Source organism: Microtus pennsylvanicus, chromosome 5, assembly GCF_037038515.1.
Source record: "Microtus pennsylvanicus isolate mMicPen1 chromosome 5, mMicPen1.hap1, whole genome shotgun sequence".
NCBI classification, from domain to species: Eukaryota; Metazoa; Chordata; class Mammalia; order Rodentia; family Cricetidae; genus Microtus; species Microtus pennsylvanicus.
The window spans coordinates 25,819,810-25,840,676 of NC_134583.1; the positions used below are offsets into that span (position 1 = coordinate 25,819,810).

General features: G+C 43.4%; 1 protein-coding gene across 5 annotated transcripts in view; it reads right to left on the reverse strand.

Moving 5' to 3' along the window:
* Slco5a1 (solute carrier organic anion transporter family member 5A1) overlaps window positions 1–20,867 on the reverse strand; it is a 128,025-nt gene that overhangs the window by 57,396 nt on the left and 49,762 nt on the right. For all 5 annotated transcript variants that reach the window (XM_075971389.1, XM_075971385.1, XM_075971386.1 and 2 more), the window contains 2 exons: window positions 5,697–5,829; window positions 502–719 (listed from right to left, as the gene is read on the reverse strand). In XM_075971389.1, coding sequence (XP_075827504.1) covers window positions 502–719; window positions 5,697–5,829 — 351 coding nt within the window. The remainder of the gene's footprint in view (window positions 1–501; window positions 720–5,696; window positions 5,830–20,867) is intronic.

The window sequence follows — 20,867 nt, forward strand, 5'->3', positions numbered from 1 at the left end:
CCATAGGAACCAGAAGCGGAACTCCGGTCTTCATGCCATCCATCACTTTAAAGGCTTGAAAAACACAAGCCTAACTTTTTATTACTACTGTCAAATTCCATAGATAAAATTATTCCCTTAAATTTCTTTTCTAAAGTTGGCTTACAACATAATGGGTTTCATTGTGTGTGTGTGTGTGTGTGTGTGTGTGTGTGTGTATGTGTGTGTGCCATTTTGTTTCATTCTTATTTGTCACTGTCTCCCACCTCCTCTCAAAGAGGCCATTCTCTCAAATTTCTGAAGTGACATTTGCAGCATTTCCTTTCAAATCTATCCAGCCATCAGCAGACGCCTGTGAGTGACCCTGGTGTGGGGCCACACAGTTCTATTTCGGGGCCCCGTTGACCATCACACTCAAGGTCCCAGCACTGCCCTCTCTTACTGAGCCCTCTCTGGACCCACGCTTGGCAGAGCGCTGGCCTAAAGTACCATGCATGTATTTACTTAAGAGATGTACTTTACCTCTGACATTCTTTCCAAAGCCCATTGAGGAAACCTTTTTGTTGACTTGTTCACTCGTGTTTGATTTCTCCTTGATGACATCATCGTCGCTAACGACGTCAGCAGAAAATTTTTTCTTTTTCTTTTTCTTGTGTCGAGGCGGAAGCTTTTTTGGAAAAGTAAACATTGGGAATATCACAAGAAACATGGCAATGGCACAAAGGAGGAATCCACTCCACCTAAAAAATTGGGAAATGTGAGTAGCATTTATGGCTTCAATCTGGGATAAGGAACAAATCATAAAGATGGATTTGTCATGATAACACTGCAAAGACATCATTGCACCTTCATTAAGTATAAGGCAGAAGACAATTGAACCAACTAGAAAATCAAGGTAATTTGCCTTCCTGCGGCATGAATGGAAAAATTCATAATCATACGAGGATTTTAGTGACTATTATATTCAGCAACTTGGTTAGAATGCTATTCAAGAAATCTGAGTACAGATCAGTTCTTCTAGAGAATGCATTTCATTACAGTTTTAGTTTTCTTTTGCTTTGTTTGAGCCTGAGTCTCATGTAATTCCAACTGACCTCAACTGATTATTATTTCAGGGTGACCTTGGCTGTCTCACCTTCCTTCCTCTACAGCCCAATGCTAAGACGACAGGCGTAAGCCACCATACCTGGCTACAACAAATTTACTAGAAAAAAAAAAACAATAGACTCACCTCACCTGCTATGAGGAGCAATATACCGGAAAGAAAACAAATAGCTCTTGTCAAATGTAATTCGTTTGTCTGTCCTTTTGTGATGGAGATTGAAGCTACACTCTAACTTTATGCCCAGTATTTCTGATTGCTGATGGGGCTTCTATATTTTTACAAGTACTTCAGAATGTATTGCTCACCCCCCACACTTATCCAGTCCTCACAATATTTAACAGATATGATGGACAGCAAGACATTCATAGTTGATCTTTGTCATGAAAAACTTAAGACTACTGTAAGCCAAAGATAGAAGAAACACCCACCAAGAAGTGCAAGAAGATAGACAGCTGAGCGTTGAATCTTATTTTGTAGTTTGTGTTCCAGCAAGCTTCCTAGAGGATGCATTATCTAGTGCTTGAGACAGGTTAGATATTCAAAAAATTTACCTAATACATAAATTGAAAAAGATGGATTTCCAAAGGTGGCAGGTATTAGTGTTGGGGACCATAGCTAGGTCAACATGTCTCCTTCAGAACCTGGATGCTTATGGGCCCTCATCAACCATTCCCCATAGCACATCCCATTACCCCCTGGAATTAGAGGCCCCAAGCTGCTTCACTATCACAGCCCTGCGACCTCTCTCCTGGAGACGGCAGACAGGGGAGTCAGGATATTCATGAGCTGCAGTTTAGACACATCTGGGTTCAGATTCTGTCTTCACCACTTACTAACAATGAGATCTTGGGGACTTATTTTACTTCTCCTAGTTGAATTTTTCGTCTGGAAAGGGGGTGAAAAAATGCTTTTGAGAGTCCTCAAATTTAAAGATGATCCTTACACCAGACCTCATGTGCAGTAGCTACTTTGGTTCTGTTTTTTATGTTTTAATGTTTTACGTTTGATGTTTAATGTTTTATGTTTGATATTTAATGCTTTATGTTTTAATGTGCAGTAGCTACTTTGGTTCTGTTTTTTCACATAGATCTGCACTCAGACTAGATCTTCAAACTTCACCCAGCCTGTGGTGATGTAGAATTTCATGCAATCATGAAATTGGTACACTCTTCTTTAGATGTTTTAAGATGTTTATTTACTACAAGTGTGTTTTGATGTGGGGGTTGTGTGCTTGCCACATTGTATGTGTGGGGGTTAGAGGACAGCTCTGTGGAATCGGTTCTCTTCTTCAACCTTCACATGGGTTCTGGGCAGTAAACTCTGGTAACCAGGCTTGCACAGCAAGCACCTTGCCCACTGAGCTATTTTCCCAATTCTCAAGATACGCTGTAACAGCTGAGAAAAAGGGAAGAATTACTGCAAGCAAATAAAAGCAGGACAGCGTGTGATCAATTCAAAGCAAAGCAGACCAGTTAAGAGTCCTCAATAGCTTCAAGAAATAACTTCATGAAGCATGAGATAGTGACAGCCACTGAGGCCCTGCTGAGGAGGACTCTGAAAGAAACTATGACAGGAGATTGCACAGCATACACTGGGAAATGAGACCTCAATCATAATCAACACTGAAAGGCCCAGGTATCTAAACCCCTTTCATAAACCATTATCCAGCCCAGTAATAAGGTAGACAGTTGACTGACACATAGGTCCGCCCTTGTCAGTTCCTCAACCCAGCCTGCTGCACAGAAGCTTTATGCAAGCAATTCATTTCCCCAAATATTAATTTCTCAGTCTATAAAATGGGCATGATGTTAAAAGCTACATTTGATTGTTAAAAGGCTTTAATGAGTATATGTGTAAAGCTTTTAGTATAACACTTGACACACGTTGAGTGTCTAATAAATACTGCCATAATTTCACCCTTCACCCCTTCATCCTCCAATTAATGAAAATCCACCTTTGGTGCTGGGTATCGCATTCAATGAGAAAACTATTACTAGCAAGACTACTGAACAGAAAAAAAATTCAAATTCATTTTTAAACAGACTCAGCCAATCCTAAACTGACAATTACTTATAGAATTAAGATTAAGCCATCAGTGGATAGATAAAATGATCTCACTATTGGTAAAATGCAAAGCCCTGAAGATGCCTTGGTCAGGTGGTGCAAGTCCATAATCCTAACGACTTAGGAGGCAGAGGCAGGAAGACTGCAATGTCAAGGCAAGGCTGAGCAACTTGGTGAGCTTACATAAATAATTAAAAGAAGAAAGAAAAAGCTAGAAGGCTGGGAATGTATCGTAGAGATAGAGCACTTGCTGGGTATGTGTATAAGACCCTTCACTGAACCTCGTATTGAACTACAAAAAAACACCCCCAAAACCAAAAACAAACAAACAGAACAACCGAGGGCTAGGGCTTGCGGGAAAGACAAAGCAGGGCAAACTCGGAGCTCTTCATAGTCAAGCCATCCCCAGCTACAGCCCTACAACCAAGGCGCAGAGAAGTAGCTTTCCCAAGTCCACACAGCTATGAGGAACACGCTGGCAGACTGCAACGTTAGGGGCCACGCTCCACACCGAACCACTAACCACCAGTTGAGTAAGTGCCTGTCCACTAGAAAACTGATAAATGACAGCCCGAGGCACAGGTCAGACGAGAGCTTCTGCCATCCTCCCTACCCCTTGCCCTTCCGTTGGTGCTTCCGTCTTCCCATCCCTGGGCTCCATTCCTACCACATTCATCTCAGGATATCTAAGGAGGATGCTGGGAACACACTAGACATTCATCAGCCTTCTTTAGGAATCTCTTTTCTAACGATGGCAAGCAATTTTGATTCTGACTCATTCCAGAACTTCGATGAAAACAGCTGAAATCAACATTTTCACTATCAGTCAAGAACTCAAAACCCCATCTGACAAGAGTTCTCAAACGCTCTGCAGACCTGGGTGTTAGCCTGTCTGGCTTCAGTGGGGGTTAGGATAAAAGTCAGACCCGTCAAACAGCCTCATTAATATCAGTTAACTTCCAAAAATTTGTGTTAAGTCTATTTCCCACCAGTCACAGAGTTACAGGGTGCTTATGATAAAACAGGATAAAGCACTCTAAGCCCCTCTCCTGAAAGTAATTGTATGACACATGTAATTTCTAGTACTAAAAAATTGTTTGCCACAAAATGAAAATCTATCACTATATACCTGCTACTGACCCAGCAACATGAATGTGGGACACCAATATTTTCTGTCAGTGGCTCTGCTATAATGAAGAAATAACCTGTTTTCTGCCAATTGAGGACTGCGAAGAACTCAAACTATTCATCCTGCAAGCACATAAACAGTATACCACGCGGTGCTAAAATTCCCCGGCGTTGTGAGCATCGCTGCCGCAGCAGGACTCTTAAAGTCTAGCAAGTGAGGGAAGGGCTAAATGTACAGCACTTGTCGGGAAACAAACTATTTCCAAAGAGGAAAGACCTGCCCGGTGGAGCAAGGGGAAAGCGGGGATGGAGATCTGAGCCAGGGAGGACATGCAATTCTAAGTTCTTGTCAACTTCATGCCAGCTAGGGTCCCCAGGAAAGCACGAATCTCAGCTGGGGAATTGCCTCCACCACACTGGTATGGGCAAGTCTGTGCGTAGTTTCTCCATTGGTGATGGATGCGAGAGGGCCCAGCCCACTGTGGGTGGCTCCACCCTGGGCAGGTGGCCCTATGTTATGTAAGGACACAAGCAGAGCAAGCCACGAAGAGCAGGTCAGCAAGCAGTGTCCCTCTGTGGGATTTGCTTCAAGCTCTGGTTAAGCTTCCTTAGCTCCCCTTGGTGAGGGACTGTACTCTGCAAACTGGCGTACCCTTTGTTCCCGCCAGTTAGTTTTGGTCAGTGTTTTATCACACCAACAAAAACCTAAGGAGGACAGAAAGTATGTTTTTTTTTCCTCTAAAGCACAAAAAGGAAAATGGAAGATAGGGTTAAAGGAACCTTTTCGAAAGTCCCCTCAGGGTCACAGAAGTGTTTTTCCTGCACTCTGCTTAAGACACAGTGGCCCAAAACGCCTCTGTGTTAGTTTCCTGTGGCTGCTATAACAAGTTATCACAGACGGACTGACCCGCGCAACACAAGCGCATCGACTCGAGCTACACACGCACTCAGCTCCTCACTCTGGGCCTCAGGTTTCTGCACATACCATCTGAAGTCCTAGCTAGAGAAGAGTCTGTCCCGTCCCTGTCCCCTGCTGTCCCTTCCCCCTCACTTCTCCCCCGCCCCGTCCTCCTCCCACACAGCCTGCCTTCTTTTGCTCATAGCCTTCCCCCACCTTCATAGTGATCTTCCGCGACCTCCACTTCAGTCAGCAGATCTCTGAATCCGGCTCCCTACCTCTTCTCTTCACCTAGAATATTCTCCCCTTCTCAAAATCCTTAACCTGATTGATCATCTCTGCAAAGTCCCCTCTCCTCAGAGTGTCCCATAGTCATAAGCTCTGGGGCCAAGGAAACCGCTGTTTGTGGAGGGCATCACCCTGCCTACAGGTAATACCTAGCTACAGTTTTTCCGTCGTCTTCACTGGGAACATTGTAACTGCAAAGCAGTACTGACCGACCAAAATGCAGACACCACTCACCAGTTTCCGATGAAACGAGGGTCGTTCTGATCAAGGAGAACAGGATTTCTGGGATCGACGTAAAAACCAATGAGTAGCCCACCTAGTAAGTATCCTACTGCAGGGCCAAGTGCTCCCATGACGTACATGATGGCTGAGGAGACAGAAGGGGAAAGACATCAGGTAGGCAACGTTACACACAAGCTAAAAGTTCTCTGACCTTATCGTCGCACCAAACGTGGTATAGCTACGTCCCGTGCCCGTCTTTTGAGATGTTCACGCTGACATTGGGCTTCAAACTTTGCCCTTTATGGCACTGTCCCCTGCTGCCTTCCTACAGCGTCAGAATCACTTAGGAAACTTTTGCGGTTGCATCTGTTTTGATTTTTAATATGAGTATCCAGGCCACTCCCTAGAACCACTAAATTCAACATTCTTGTTTATTAACATATACTGCCGGTCTATAACGGGTTTCATTGTGGCATTTCCATACATATGACGCATTTTTATCCTATCACAGCCCTTACCTCTTCATGTTCCCTTCATGCTGATCCCCTCCTCTTCCCACCTAGCCCCTCCTCTACTTTCATATCTTTTTTATGACTTAAAAATTCCATCAGGGTTTCAAACAGGGTCCTGGGTAAGAGATTTAAATTCAAATTTTGAAAGTACAGACCTGGGCTAGTTAATAAGGCCATCTTTGGCTAGCCATGAGACATGAAAGGAAGAGGTGGGGAGGAAAGATTCTCCAAGCAGAAAAACAGTGGTCTCATTTGTCACAGCTGGAATATTCTAGCAAGATGACAAATCTGGAGGACAGAGTTGTCCAGAAGGCTGGATTCAGTTCAAAGAGCAGGTAACTAGCAGGCACTGCCCAAGTGGCCACCACATACTAACATTATTGTTAATTTTAGAATCAAATGAGATATTAGAATGCCTTTGGTTCACTGCTAGTTTACATGACATCATCCAGGAAGTACAAGCAGAAAGCATCAACAACAAATGGACCAGAAAATAGTTAGAACTCCTCTAAAGAGCTGGGTGAGAACATGTCAGAAAGGCAGTCGCTGGATTCAAAAAACTTTTACTGTCAAGATGTATTGTAACAAAAAGAAAGGAGAGAGAGAGACGGAGAGAGACAGAGAGAGAGAGAGAGAGAGAGAGAGAGAGAGAGAGACAGAGAGAGAGAGAGAGGGAGGGAGGGAGGGAGGGAGGGAGGGGGAGGGGGAGGGGAGGGGAGGGGGAGGGGAGGGGGAGGGAGAGGGAGAGGGAGAGAGAGAGAGAGAGAGAGAGAGAGGGAGAGGGAGAGGGAGAGGGAGAGGGAGAGGGAGAGGGAGAGGGAGAGAGAGAGAGAGAGAGAGAGAGAGAGAGAGAGAGAGAGGGAGAGGGAGAGGGAGAGGGAGAGGGAGAGGGAGAGAGAGAGGGAGGGAGGGAGGGGGAGAGAGAGAGAGAGAGAGAGAGAGAGAGAGAGAGAGAGAGAGAGAGAGAGAACAATGCTATTAGTATCCATTTTCTGTTTTTTTGAGACAGGGAGCTACACCAGGCTAGCCCTAAACTTGGGCTCCTCTCCCTGCATCAGGCTCCAGGTTATGGAGCTGCAGGTGCATGCCACTATTCCTGTCTCTGCTCCACTTCTTCCATATTCCTATTGTCACTTCTAAAATGCCAGCTTGGAAATCTTGAAATGGGATATGAGATTTCTTAAAAGTTATTAAAGACTCTAGCGACACTTCTCACGCACTTTCCGCCACTCAGACTCCATACTTGGGGACAAATCCATAGACATTTTCAGGTCACTGCTGCACACCAGGCGTGAATAAGAAACACTGGAGGCAAGCGTTATTCATTCCCGTCATTGTTGTTCATTTGCATCCGCCATAGAGACGATGTTTATATACACATCTTTTTTAAACAGCAAATCTTTACCAGAGAATGACCAGGATGGCTTCCATCTATTTTGTTATCCACACCTAAATAAACTTTGACCTTGTTACTCTTCCAGAAAGTCACAGACAGGACCAAGCCGGTAATTCAATACCTTCTCTCACCTTTCACACTGCTACAAATAGAAATCACAGCGCTCATTTTACAGAATCATCCATATAACAATAAGATTTCACTAATGGCGCTTCCGTTCTTCATCTGGAGATTTTTAATGTAGCTATTATTTATGTTTATCATATAAATATCTCACATGTCTGGCCGATAACATTTGATATAGCTAGCTGATGCCATCATATGGCTGTACCGCATTTCATTTAGTGTTCCCGCATGGGTACTCCTCTGATTCACAGACGGGTCGTTAGGGCTGTTCTTCTGATTCGTCTATTTGACGCTTTGTCATATGTGTGGGGCACAGACTGAAAGACCAACAGAAAATTATGCCCTCCAGTTCCCAACCATATTCAAAACCCTCCCTGGCCTTTTATGGAGCTAGGGAACCAATGGTGGTGAGAAAGGACTGGAAAGGCCACCCTCAACTGCCAGCTCTCCCACAGCCTCCTCCTTGGACATTAAAGCTGGTTGAGTAAGAACAAGAGGAAGCCTGACCCAACAAAACCTTGCTAATTGTCCTGTTGTTTGCTTCTTCCCAGTGTTTCTGGCACTTGTCTGTGTCCCCATTGTTTGTTTTTGTTGTTTTTTTTTACCTTCAGACTTTATAGTTTTGCTTTCTTCTTAAGTTATTTTCCACCTGATCATTTTATTTCTGATTTTTTACACCATATCATATGAACTGCTTTTCTGAAGCCAGCTTGCCAATCATCACACATTTAACATTCTCCTGGACAGATTCAGCCTCGATTGCAATCTGTCCTCTTTTACTTTGTTTGTGTACATTCCTGGTTGTTGTCAAATGTCTGACAGACCTTTTCTAAGGAAGGGTTTAACTTGGTTTGCAGGTAGAGTGGATACAGTGGATCATGACAACGTTCATAGCTGGGAAAGTGTGTAGATCAGGAGACCAAGAGAACTCAAAAGGGGACCAAGATACAGTCATTGATTACTGCCCTCTTGTAATCCATGTCCTCTGTCAAGGTTCCATCTCCTATTTCAGAAACTTCCAGAAATAGCTTCACTAGCTGGAGAGCCAATGTTTGAACACATGAGCCTGTGGGGGACATGCGATATTCAAATCAATCATTCCGCCTGTTTCCATAGGCTCACGGCCATCTCATAATGCAAAATGCACCCAGCCTAACTTTAAAAGTACCTTAGTCCTATAGTTCCAACAGCACCCTCTAGCTCCATGTCTAGCATCTGAGGTCTAAGATGGAATCATCTGAGTTTAACGGCCTCAGGTATCAGTCTGTACAATCAATGTTGCCTACTGCATGTGTCCTCTCTCTTAGGCTGCAGCATTTAAGAACTTTAGCTTTCCTTGGAAGACATTTCATGGTCCTGGCATCACCAGCACCCTTAGATCTCCATGGCAAGTTAGGCTTCATCTTCACAACATTGCGCAGTGCCCTTCAGGGCCTCCTTGGTTGCAGAAAATCTGACCCTGTCACATGTTTCCCGATTTCTGTGTCTTTCTGAAACCTTGGTACAAGTTTCTATAACCCTATACCTCTTGCATTCTGCGTGACTTCAAACCAAGTAGTGCATAAAGGATGACATGAAATTCTACTGTAAGTCCAAGATGTAACCTGGCCCCTTTCCTCCACAACTGCAGGGTCGTAGAGAGTCTGGGTGGCTGGAGCTGAGGAAACAGTGCTGTAGGTGTCTTGATGGGACAAGGAGACCCTGCCCTACCTATTTAGGCCTCTGCTTTTCAAGCCCTTTCTTCTTAAATGTAAGTTTTCCAAATGAGTGATATTATTATATGATTATATATATATCACTTTTTCATGAGTGAGGTCTTCCCCTCCAGGTGCTTATCCTATTGTCCCAGTGCCAAATAGGGCAAAGATTACCTTTAATTGTGCAAACCTTTTTAATAATTATCTCTATTTTTTCCTCAGCTACCTGCCAACTTTAAAGCAGCTCACACTTCTTTCTTGGCCAAACTACATTCTTCACATTTTCTGCTCATCTTTCTGCTCACTGTAAGTTTGGATTAAAGCAGGATAACCATGCCAGAGTCTGGATGTTACATTGTCTAAAACATTTCCTGTGTGGAAGGTTGAGTGATGTCTTAGCGGGTAACTTCAAGCATATCCTACCTGGTTAATCAGAGGGAAGATTCTCTCTTGTGACATCCCATTAGGGGAACAGGTAACTTCTAAACCCAAGGGCTCTGAAAAGGAACCACTGGCACCAGACAAACCAGGACACTGTTCATCTGCTCTAAGTGACCTGAAAGATCTCAGAAGAGACTCGAGAGTCGCCTGTGGCCACTCTCTCCTGCATTTCTTCAGGCCCTCTGAAGCTGCCACTTCCATTTTAAGAAGTCGAATGTTCCTCTTTCATCATAAAAGCCATTCGAGAGGGTTGCAGACACCGTAACTCTGGAGAGTTGATTCTAACTCTAGAGCATAGCTTTTTAAATTCTATAATCCCAGTTGGATCCTTCAGCTTCTATGCCCCATCCTGAATCACAAGAAGTGATCCCAGAATTCCTAACAGTAGTTGGCCAGCCAGCCATGAGCCTCATGGGATGTGGGAAACTGAGTAGACTAAGCACAGTCAACAAAGATAGCCTCCAAAGTTACTGCCTTTCTGACTTCACACCCTAGATACTAAGTCACTCCTTCAACCACTCTGTGACAAGTCACTCAAGCAAGTTAGGGCCATTGCAAAGGTAAATATGACCGACAAAGGGTCCTCAGTGAAGAAACACATAAAACTGTGATTCAAGGGACAATAAATAGACGGGACTTCAACAATATGCCGTGGACTGAAGGGGAGGAGGGATAATGTGGTAATTAGTCAAAGGAGAAGGGTGATGGTTTTAGGGAAAAGATGGCTTCTGGTATAACCATCTCAGGATGCAAGCAGAGCCACCTGCATGGGCAAACGCACAGATGTCTAGAAGTGTGTTCAAGAAGCTGTGAGAATCCATGGTACTTTACTTACAGCAGCTACAACTGGAAATAAGTAAAAGATCTGGGGGTAAATGGACTAGCTAGCAACTGTGGTAAGTTTATACATTAGAACATTGTTTATCCCCTGGTACGAGCTCCCATGTCCAGTCAAAGAGAGGGAGAAATGATAATATAAGCAAAGGGGTCAACACCATGATGGGGACACCCACAGAAACAGCTGACCTGAGCTAGTGGGAGCTCACTGATTCCAGACTGACAGCAGGAGAACCTGCATAGACCAAAGTAGGTACTTGGACTGTGGGTGACAGTTGTATGGCTTGGGGCAGTCTGTGGGGCCACTGGCAATGAGACCAGGATTTACCCCTAGTACATGAACTGGCTTTTTGGAGTCCATTCTCTATGAAGGGATACCTTGCTCAACCCAGATATAGTGGGGAGGGCCTTGGTCCTGCCTCAAAGTGATACGCCAGACTTATTGGCTCTCTATGGGAATCCTTAGCCTCTGGAAGGAGGGTGTGCTGGGGGGAAGGTAGGGGATCAGGAGGAGGAGAGAGGTTGGAAATTGGGATTGGTATGCAAAATGAGAAAAGATTGTTTTATAAAGAAGGAAGGAAGGAAGGAAGGAAGGAAGGAAGGAAGGAAGGAAGGAAGGAGACAGGCATGTGAAAACTGTAGTCTTTCAGAACAAATTCCAAAAAAATCACTGAGCAGGCAGGAGTAGAATGAATGCCGTGAGCAAAGTAAAACAGATTCCTGAGAGGTCCAGGGATTCTGGGAGGCTTTGTGGGTAAAGAGATTGCCAAGGCAACACTCTGTGAGTTATGGTACGATAGTAAATTCCCAGACAGGAGGCTCCATTCATGTTATCATTTATCAGTACCCAGTGCAAGCCTGCATTTGAACACGCGCCGCTACCCACATCTCCCAGTGCGGAAAGCATGTCCGTTCTCTGCTCTGCACATCTCTGCTTATATATGTGGTTGCATAGCCTGTTCATGAAGATTCCACTTTTTCTTTCGGGGTTCTACTTTCTATACTTCCTGAAGTGTTATCTCTTAAAAGTCAGAGTGCAACCTGCCATGATTTTGTTTTCTTAGTCACATGGTGGGGATCACATGAGGACGTGAAACTTCTAAAGGCATGATCCCTAATTATCTAAGAAAAGGACCCCTACTTTCTTTGATGTGAAATATGAACTTGAAATAAATGTTTGTAGTATGAAGTCACTGGGATTTGGGAGGGCTGTTTCTTACCGCCCCATGATCTTGTGTAGCTCACTGTTACACTGAATTAGGATCCCCTTGAGATTGTGAGAGTCCTTGAAACAGGAGTTGTTCATATAGTTTGCATTTCTGGGACTACCCTATAATACATAGTGAGCAAATCAATGTTTGTTGAGTTAATAAAAAAAAAGGAATGTTGCTTATCAATCTTGAAGAGCAAGCTAAAGCATTTCAAAATCTCAAATGCAAGATGGGGGAGAATGGGTACCGCTGCCTATACCCTGGTCCCATCCTTGGGCCTCAGTGCACAGGCAACTGTGTGAGCACAAGCTACCAGCTCCTCTTCCCCGGGGACAATGCGACCTGCTAGTGACAGTTCTGGCTTCTCCCACAGGGACACTGCACATTGTACAGCGTCCTGTGAAAATCCCAGCCCCGTTGGCTTTGAAGGAGTAAGTCTCTTCCTTTGGGACATGGAGAGCAGATGCCAGCTCCTAGGACAGGTCGGCAGGCATAGTCTGGGATGTCTCCATGTCTGTTTCCTGCCTTGCTATGTCTCTCCTTCTGATACAATCAGTGGAATTCTGAAAATGCAGAGTACCATGTGCCTGCCAGATATCTCTCTGGGCAACTCATCCTGCTGTGCCCAGGTCTTGGGTACAGTCAGATGCTCTTTCTCTCCACAGGGTTCCTCTGTGGCCATGTGGCCTGGTTTCAGACTTCTTCCAGAACCTTGCTGAAACACTATTCCCCAGAGTAGCCATGGCTCCCCACGGGTCTATACAAAGAGTTCTGCACCTGCCATCAGGATGTTTGGTTACCCTCACTGTTGGAGCTTCCGTCAGCACTCACACCACCACATGTGTGCGCTGGCTGATCTCTTACCATCCACCTCTCTCATGGAGTGTCAGGTCTGTGGGACCAGGGGCTATTCTTCATTGTCTCAGTATCAAGGGCTGAGGACTGCCATCCCTAAACTGATGAAGATTTGTTGAATAGAGACAGACGGAGATGTAAGTCGTGAATCTCGAGTAAATAGACAAAAGCAGCTGAAGCCTCATCCTTACAAGAGAATCTGAACAGCCATGTACTGGCTCCCTGAGGATCCCGTCTATCCTTGTGAGCCTCGTCCTTACAACAGAATCTGAACAGCCATGTACTGACTCCCCGAGGACCCCGTCTATCCTTGTGAACCTCATCCTTACAAGAGAATCTGAACAGCCATATACTGGCTTCCTGAGGACCCCCGTCTATCCTTGTGAGCCTCTATCTCTCCTCCCACTCCAGAGTCTGAGATTCACAAAGTTGGTCCCTGTGGTTTAAAGTCACAAATTCCTCACATTACCCTCACTAGGCTCACTCACAGTTCACTGCCTTCCTTTGCTGGGGTTCTCTTGGGATCTCACAGCCTTCTTGCAATGGGACTGGACTGCTGCTGCAGCATCTGGACTTGAGTTTTTACTTAGCAACTTCAGAATTGCTCTCTCCCTCCAGTTTTTCCTCACTCTTTGTGTATAGCTCCTATGTTCCTGCTGGACCAGGACGCACATTCACAGTTGCCCCATCACTAGCCCCAGGAACCAATGCTGCCAGTGAACTAACTATGAATATGAATTAGGTACAGGCTCGGAAACTGGGCTTGCACCTAGAACCAGACCGCAGCCTTGTGTCCTATGCATACCACTGTCCTCAAATGCCTAGTGGAGTCAGCATGGGACACAGCCATGAGAAGCCACCTCTTGCACATGTGTAGGGACACAGCTACTGAAGATAAGAGACATGAAGGCTGGTCCACACACCACTACAGTATTGCACCAGTGATACAACTCTCATTCCAAAAGCACGCAAGTTCCTGGAAGACTGCCAGCACACTTTGTTGTACCAGAGGACCAGACTTAAAGAAAATACCCCTTCCCTGATCCCTTCCATCCACCGGCACAGGGATAGGGTCCTTTATTCTCAGTTATTTTGAGAAGTGATTTTTTTTTCTTTTAAAAATTAAATGACTTTGACAGAGATCTAACAGCAAAAGACCAGCTGCCACCGCGGTCAGGGAGCAGTCTATCACTTGGGGTATCTGGGGAGCATTTTGGGTCATGAAGGAGAGAGGCAAAGGCCCTAAATAGACACCTTGCCTTTCCTTCCAGCAGCCGCCACTGATTCATATCGAGAACACTATAGAAATATTCTCAAAGAAATCTGAAAATGATTTAGAGTATAACTTGTCCCCTCAAAAAGAATGTACGTACAAGTGTAGACAGAAGAATCCATTTGCCCTTAATCCATATCTGGGGCCTAGAAGGAAGTCATTCAAATGTGAAGTTGTATTTGTGCTGTGACTTCAAGGCATCATAATGGCCACTTTTGAGTGTGTGCTCTCAGTGCCTCAGGACGACTCTAAGGATGGCTGTCAGGAAGCCTGAGAAAAGTTAGCCCATGGTTTTCTTTCAAAGCTCATCATGGTTTTTATTAGTTAGTTAAGAAAAAAAAAGGAAGGAGAAAGGAAATAATTCAACAGGTTTATAAAAAGTGAAAAATGATTCCTTCAATACTTCAAACAGAAACTGCACGAAGCTAATCAAAACACTAGTGAAAAACATGAAGTGTCACAAGTTACCAAAGAAATAGAAAATGCAAACAGTAAAGTGTGAAGCTAGTCAGTAGTCAGCAAAGCATAGAATAGGTCAGGATTGAGGCAGCTTACAGACATCAATGAACTGGTCATTGTTACAGGATACTGGTGCAGACTTGTGCAGTCAGGCTTTTAATATATTTATACATACAGACATAGACATAAATACATAGATCTAGCATTTGTGTTTTGGAGACAGAGCTCATGCTTTCCAAGTGAGTATGCATTTCAATTCATTGGAGAGTTAAAGATAGCTTTGCAGTCTTTATCTTCCTGCTTGCTTCATGTAGTGCTGGGGATTGAAACCAGGTTTCATGCATGCTCGACAAGCACTCTGCCAACTGAGATCCATCCATGACCAAAGACAATGTTTATCAGTACATTCTGTATATCAGAAAAACAGAGATAGCAGTAGTAACAGAGAGACTCAAGAAGTGTAAAGACATAGTGTGGCTATTAATTTTAATATTTATGAAAAGTTTTATGCCTTGGGAAAATACTTGTCTCTAATGTTCAAGAGAAAATAAAGAATACAAAATACATTGAGAGTGTAAGCGTATTTTTGCCAAAAACATAAGTTTAAATTAAAAAACTATATGTTTAAAACAAAGTTCATAGAGCTAATTAGTAAGTTTGGGAAGTGTGAAAGATACAAGATGAACATTTAAATCAATTGTGTATGTGTGTGTGTATATATATATGTATATATATATATATGATTGGGAACACAATACTATTTGTAAAAGCATCAAAAAATATAAAGGTTCAAAGTATATTGGTACACACATATGTATGTTACATGTATGTATCTATATAAATATATGTATGCATACATACATACATATACATGGAGGGGCTGATGAGATGGTTCAGTGGGTAACATTGCACACTACACCAGCCTAATGAGTTGAGCCTGGAACCTGCATAAGAAGGTCGGATGCGGTAGCAGGCTTTTGTAATCCCAGCATTTGACAGTGAAGTGGGAAGCAGAGCCAGAAGCCTGGAAGCTTGTGACCTGACCTGGATTACACAGCAAGGCAGAAACCAGAGAAATCCTGCTCAAAGCCAAGGTGGAAGGAGAGAAACAACTCCCGAGACTTGTCCTCTGACCTCCACATGCATACGTGGCTTTCCTGTACCCACATGGATGTGCATGCACACACGCGGACACACACATCATATATAAACGTACATAATAATAATATAAATAAAAATTTTTAAACTTTAGAAATACATAAATCGAAATAGATATATCATAGAGATAAATCAGATAGAACATACAATGGCTTTGTGTTGAAAATGTAAAAGCATGTGGAAAGAATTTAAAGATTCAATAAAGTGGAAAAGATGTGTACCTTACTCTTGGCTTGGGATAGTCAGTGTTGTTAAACTATCAATTCTCCCAAAATAGGCATATGCATGCAACGTGATTCCAGGCAAAGTTTCAACAGGGTTTTTGTAGAAACTGATGAACTCATTCTAAAATTTGTATTAAATACAAAGAACAAAGGATGTCCAGCAATTCAGGTGGAGAGAACATAGACAACCTAATGCCAAGACTTGTAGATATCACTCTCGGGCCAGTGTGATACAGGCCCATACCACGACAGATGAAGTAAAAAGCTGGAGGGTGAAACTGAGAGACAGATGAACATAAACACGTATACCACTGGCTTTTCATCCGGGCACAAATGTAATTCCTTGGGAAGGGGACAGTATTCTCAAGAAACAATGCTGAGGCCAGTAGCTCTTCACATTAACCCCAAGACACATCATAGACTAATTGTGAAGCCCAGGACGTCCTGAATCTAGAAGATAGCTGGGGGAAATACGCCTGAGTGTACACTTTACCAGGGAAGACACGTGGATGGCAAAGAAGCAGGTGAAAATGTCAGGCTCTTATTTTCTTTTACGTTGCTGCAATAAAACACCATAACTAAGGAAACTTATAGAAAAAAGCACTTATGGTTCCAAAGACAAAGTCCATCCCAGGGGAGGCACAGCAACAGCAGGGCAGAGCAGGAAGCTCAGACCTCACTTCTTCAACCACAAGAACAAAGCCGAGAGAAAGAATGAAGTGGGGTGGGGTTGTAAACCTCAAAGCCCAGTGATGTACTTCCTCCAGAAGCCTCCTAAACTTCCCCAAATAGCACCTCAGTTCTTGATTCTACACAAGCCTTGTTCAAATAGTACAACACATTAAAACCACAACTGAATACCACCAAACACCTATTCAGATGGATAATTCTCAAGGTAGTAAGTCACTAGAATCCTCACACACTGCTGGTAGGAATATAAAATGGCACAGTTATTTTGGAAAACATTTTGGTAAAGTCCCAATGAACTAAACACACACCTAATGTATGATATTCTTGGGTGTATTCACAAAGAAATGATAGTGTGTGTGCCCACAAAGGCAGAATAGACACACGTCATCTGTAGTCGGTAAAACTAGAAACAGCCTAAGTGTCTACCTCAAAGGGGGCAGAAAAACCACATCGCTTTCTTACACGAGAATGCTGGTCATCAACACAAGGAAATGAATTAGTGATGTTCACTAAAATCTGGATATACTCTAAGGTAAGGGAAAGAAAGACATTTTAAAAACACAAGCTACGTGATTTACCTTAGAAAATTCTAGATAATGCCAATCAGTCCCTGGTAATAATGGCAAATCTGTTCTTGCCTGGGGACTATGTTACAAAGATGCACGAGGAAGGCCAGGCACTAGCTGTGTTCACAGGTCTTTTCAGTGAGCTGGGGAGTGCCAAACCCTTTCAGACTGTATAGGTAATTATATACACTTTATTCTATATCAACTTTTAAAACTTTTTTTCTCTTTTCTTTCATTTGATTTTATGTGTGGGTGTTTGCCAGTATGGTATGTCGGGACACCATGTGGGTACAGTGCCCAAGGAGACCAGAAAGGGGCATCGGATTTCCTGGAACTAGAGTTATAGACAGCTGTGGAACACCATGTGGGTGCTGGGTATTAACTTTGGTCCCTGGAAGAGCAGCCAGAGCCCTTAGTTGCCAGGCCCTCCCTAATATATGTCACTTTTACTTTAGAAGGAGGAAAGTGAGTGTTCTAAAAGTGGATTCCGGTCAAGATTGCACAGTTCTATAAATCCACGCCCCTCCCCCACAAAAAATCACAGAATTATGTACACAGAGTGGAATGAATTTTCTGGTATGTAAAGTAATTTTTAAAACTAGACTCTCACTTTTTAATAGCTTGGGTATGTCAACCAAAAACACCACTCCTACCTCAAAGGGCTTAAGAGACGGGTTATTAGAAGCCAAATAAAAGTAAGTGATCATGAATCCAGGCTACCCCACATTCCATGTTCCAACATGGAAGCAGTTCCGTTTATTTATGGTAACAGAATAAAGAAATCCTTAAATCAACACACCTTTCTAATACACTGCTGTATACAAGGCAGGGACTGATAGCAAGAGGGGCAAACTCTGCTATTGGCCTCAGCTGCCATCAGACACAACTCTAACCCTGTGATTGGGGGAAAGCTAGGGCTTTATTAAGTTAATACATTCAAAAAGCTTTTTAAAATCTGTTGGTCAGAATGTTTAGCAGGATATTATGCCCAACACAGAGTGGGACAAGTAATGGCTAGGTTAAAGATGGCCCAGGGTCAGTTGTAATTGGTCTCTGGACTGGCCCCACCCCAGCCTCTCCAGAACTGCAGTTCCAACAGCTGATCGCGCCCATAGGTAGTACAACCTTAATGGGAGTCTTTTGGTGTGTCCTTTATTATTTTTCGTAATTTCCATTTTTTCCAATTAAGAAAAGCAAAACCAGTTTTTGGAATTAATATTTTCTTTGTTCAACCATGAAATTCTTCCATTCATAAGAAGACTGTCAGTTTAGAGACTTTGTTTAATCTGTCCCTCTGTCGGCAGCATCCTACAAAGGCACAAGGTGACACACGGTGGCATGAGCCCAGCCCTGGGAAATGAGCAGACAACATTTGGAAAGCAATCCTCAAGTTCCCCAATCTACCTAGCAGTCACAGTGTGTTCTCTCGGGTCAAGCTGGTACACAAACCAGGGGCTGGCCAAGTACCAGACAGATTCGGTAAATAAAGTTGTGTCGGAATGCAGTTATACAAACTCATTTGCATAATGGAGTCCGGTTCTCCTATCACAACAGCAAAATTGGGGAGTCATGACAGAAATGGGATACCCACACAGCCTAAAACAGTTACTGTCTAGCCTTTTATAAAAAGCACGTGTAGCCCTTTATAAGGAAAAATTGCAGTCCTTGGGTGTTTGCTGTGTTCTAGGTAGAAGCTGTTCCCACATAGAATCTTTTCAATTTTGCCTTCAATAGAGTTATAAGTTGCAGCTATAACTCACAGAGGTTTGAATGAGCTTCCATTACATGCATTTCTCAAAAAGTCACTTTTCTATTTTAAAAAATGTTTTTAGACAGAGTTTCACTACATCTAGCCCTGGCAAGCCGGAAATTCAGTATGCAGATCACACTGGTCTTGAACTCACAGAGATCCACCTGCCTCTGCCTCCAGAACACTGGGGTTAAAGATTCGTGCCTCCACACGTAGCTTACATGTTATGCTTTTTAACAGGCAAACTCATGTAGAATAAAAATTTATTTGTGTGGCCAGGCATGATGGTGTGTGTGTTCCCTGCGCTCAGGAAGGGCAGCTCTACAGCGGACATGGCCAGCCTAAGCTGCATAGTAAGACCCTGCCTCCAAGGAAGTTAGGAAAGTAAACATGAAAGACAATTTATATAAAAATAAAATTCATTTGTTAAGTCGATATTTACAGGGATAGCAATTTCTCAAACATCCAATTTAGAAGGGTATGGAGCTCAAGCATTATTTTAGTTGAACTATAATCACATAGGAATAATATGATAGCATAACTGTTATTAAAGATTGGCTTCAGAAACTGTGGTGCAAACATGATTTATGCCATCCAACACTAACAAGAAGTTATTCTTCCCAGTTTAGAGATTCCAAAGATCAGTTCCTGTCTGGGTGTGGCTCAGTCGCTAGTGTGCTTGCCTAACACACTGAAGTCCTGGGTTCCACCCCTAGTACCCCATAGGAGGCAGGCAGCACACTGGCTGTCTCAGTCACTTTTCTGTCACTGTGAGAAGATGCCGTGACCAAGGCAACGTAGAGAATGAAGAGTTAGATGGAGCCTAGTGTTCCAGATGGTGAGTGCCTTTCACGTCAGGGCAGGGAGCACGGCAGCAGGCGTGGTGCTGGTGCAGCAGAGCAGTGCTCATATCCTTGTCTGGAAGTAGGACACACACACAGACACAGATACGAACACGCAGACATACAGACACACGCATGCGCACACACACACAGACTAACACACTCATGCACGCACATGTACACACACGGACATAGACACACAAAGACACAGTCACAGACACACGCATGCACACAAACACAGACATACAAACACACACACAGAAACACAGACTAACAGACACACACTCTTGTATGAGTAGCGTACAGGTGTCTACGACTCAAGAAAATATGAGTTGAAGTTTTCTAAATATTTTTGGAACTGTGAGGGGAGGAAATCATAAGAGCATCCTCAATGAAAAGGAAGCTCTTTCAGATTTCCATCTTCGGTTTTTATTACTAATTGCCTGCCACGGGATGGCAGGAAAAGACACATTATCTGAAAAACACATTGAAAGTATGTGGCGTGACGTTTCTCCAGTAATTACAGGGAAGACTTAGCAGTGAAGCCAGCTGTTTAATTTATCTCTTGGGACGATTCAGTCACTGCCAGGAAGCACCTTCCAGGTAAACAAGCACAGAGTGACACAGCCATCTCTTTGGGCCCTTGAAGAAACACCATCTCCATGGTAACACCTAGGTACAAGTGGAGTGATGTCATATACTGTTAGCAGTCAAAAACTACAGTTATTGGAAGGATGGCAATGTAATTCTATAAGACAATGTTGGACCTTTATTAGTATACAGTACTGCACTGACAACTTCAAATGTATCTTCTCGGGTAATCTTCAGAACAACATGTGAAACAGTGCTTTCATTATTCCAGTTTAAAGCGTTTTCCTTTGTAAACACTTCGCTTTGCTAGTCATCTAACAATGAGAACGGTTTTTTTAAACACAGATTTACTTAGTTTAATACACCTGGCTTTTTAGAGTTTCCTGGTGATACAGTAAAGGAAATACAGCAAGTGACCAGACTGGGATTTTATTTTAAAATTAAAAAAAATAATAATAAAGGGTGAGAAAGAGCTCAGCTGATAGAATGCTTGCCTACCATGTGCAGAGCTTTGAGTTCAATCTCAAGTTCATCCTTGAACACACGGCAAGTTCA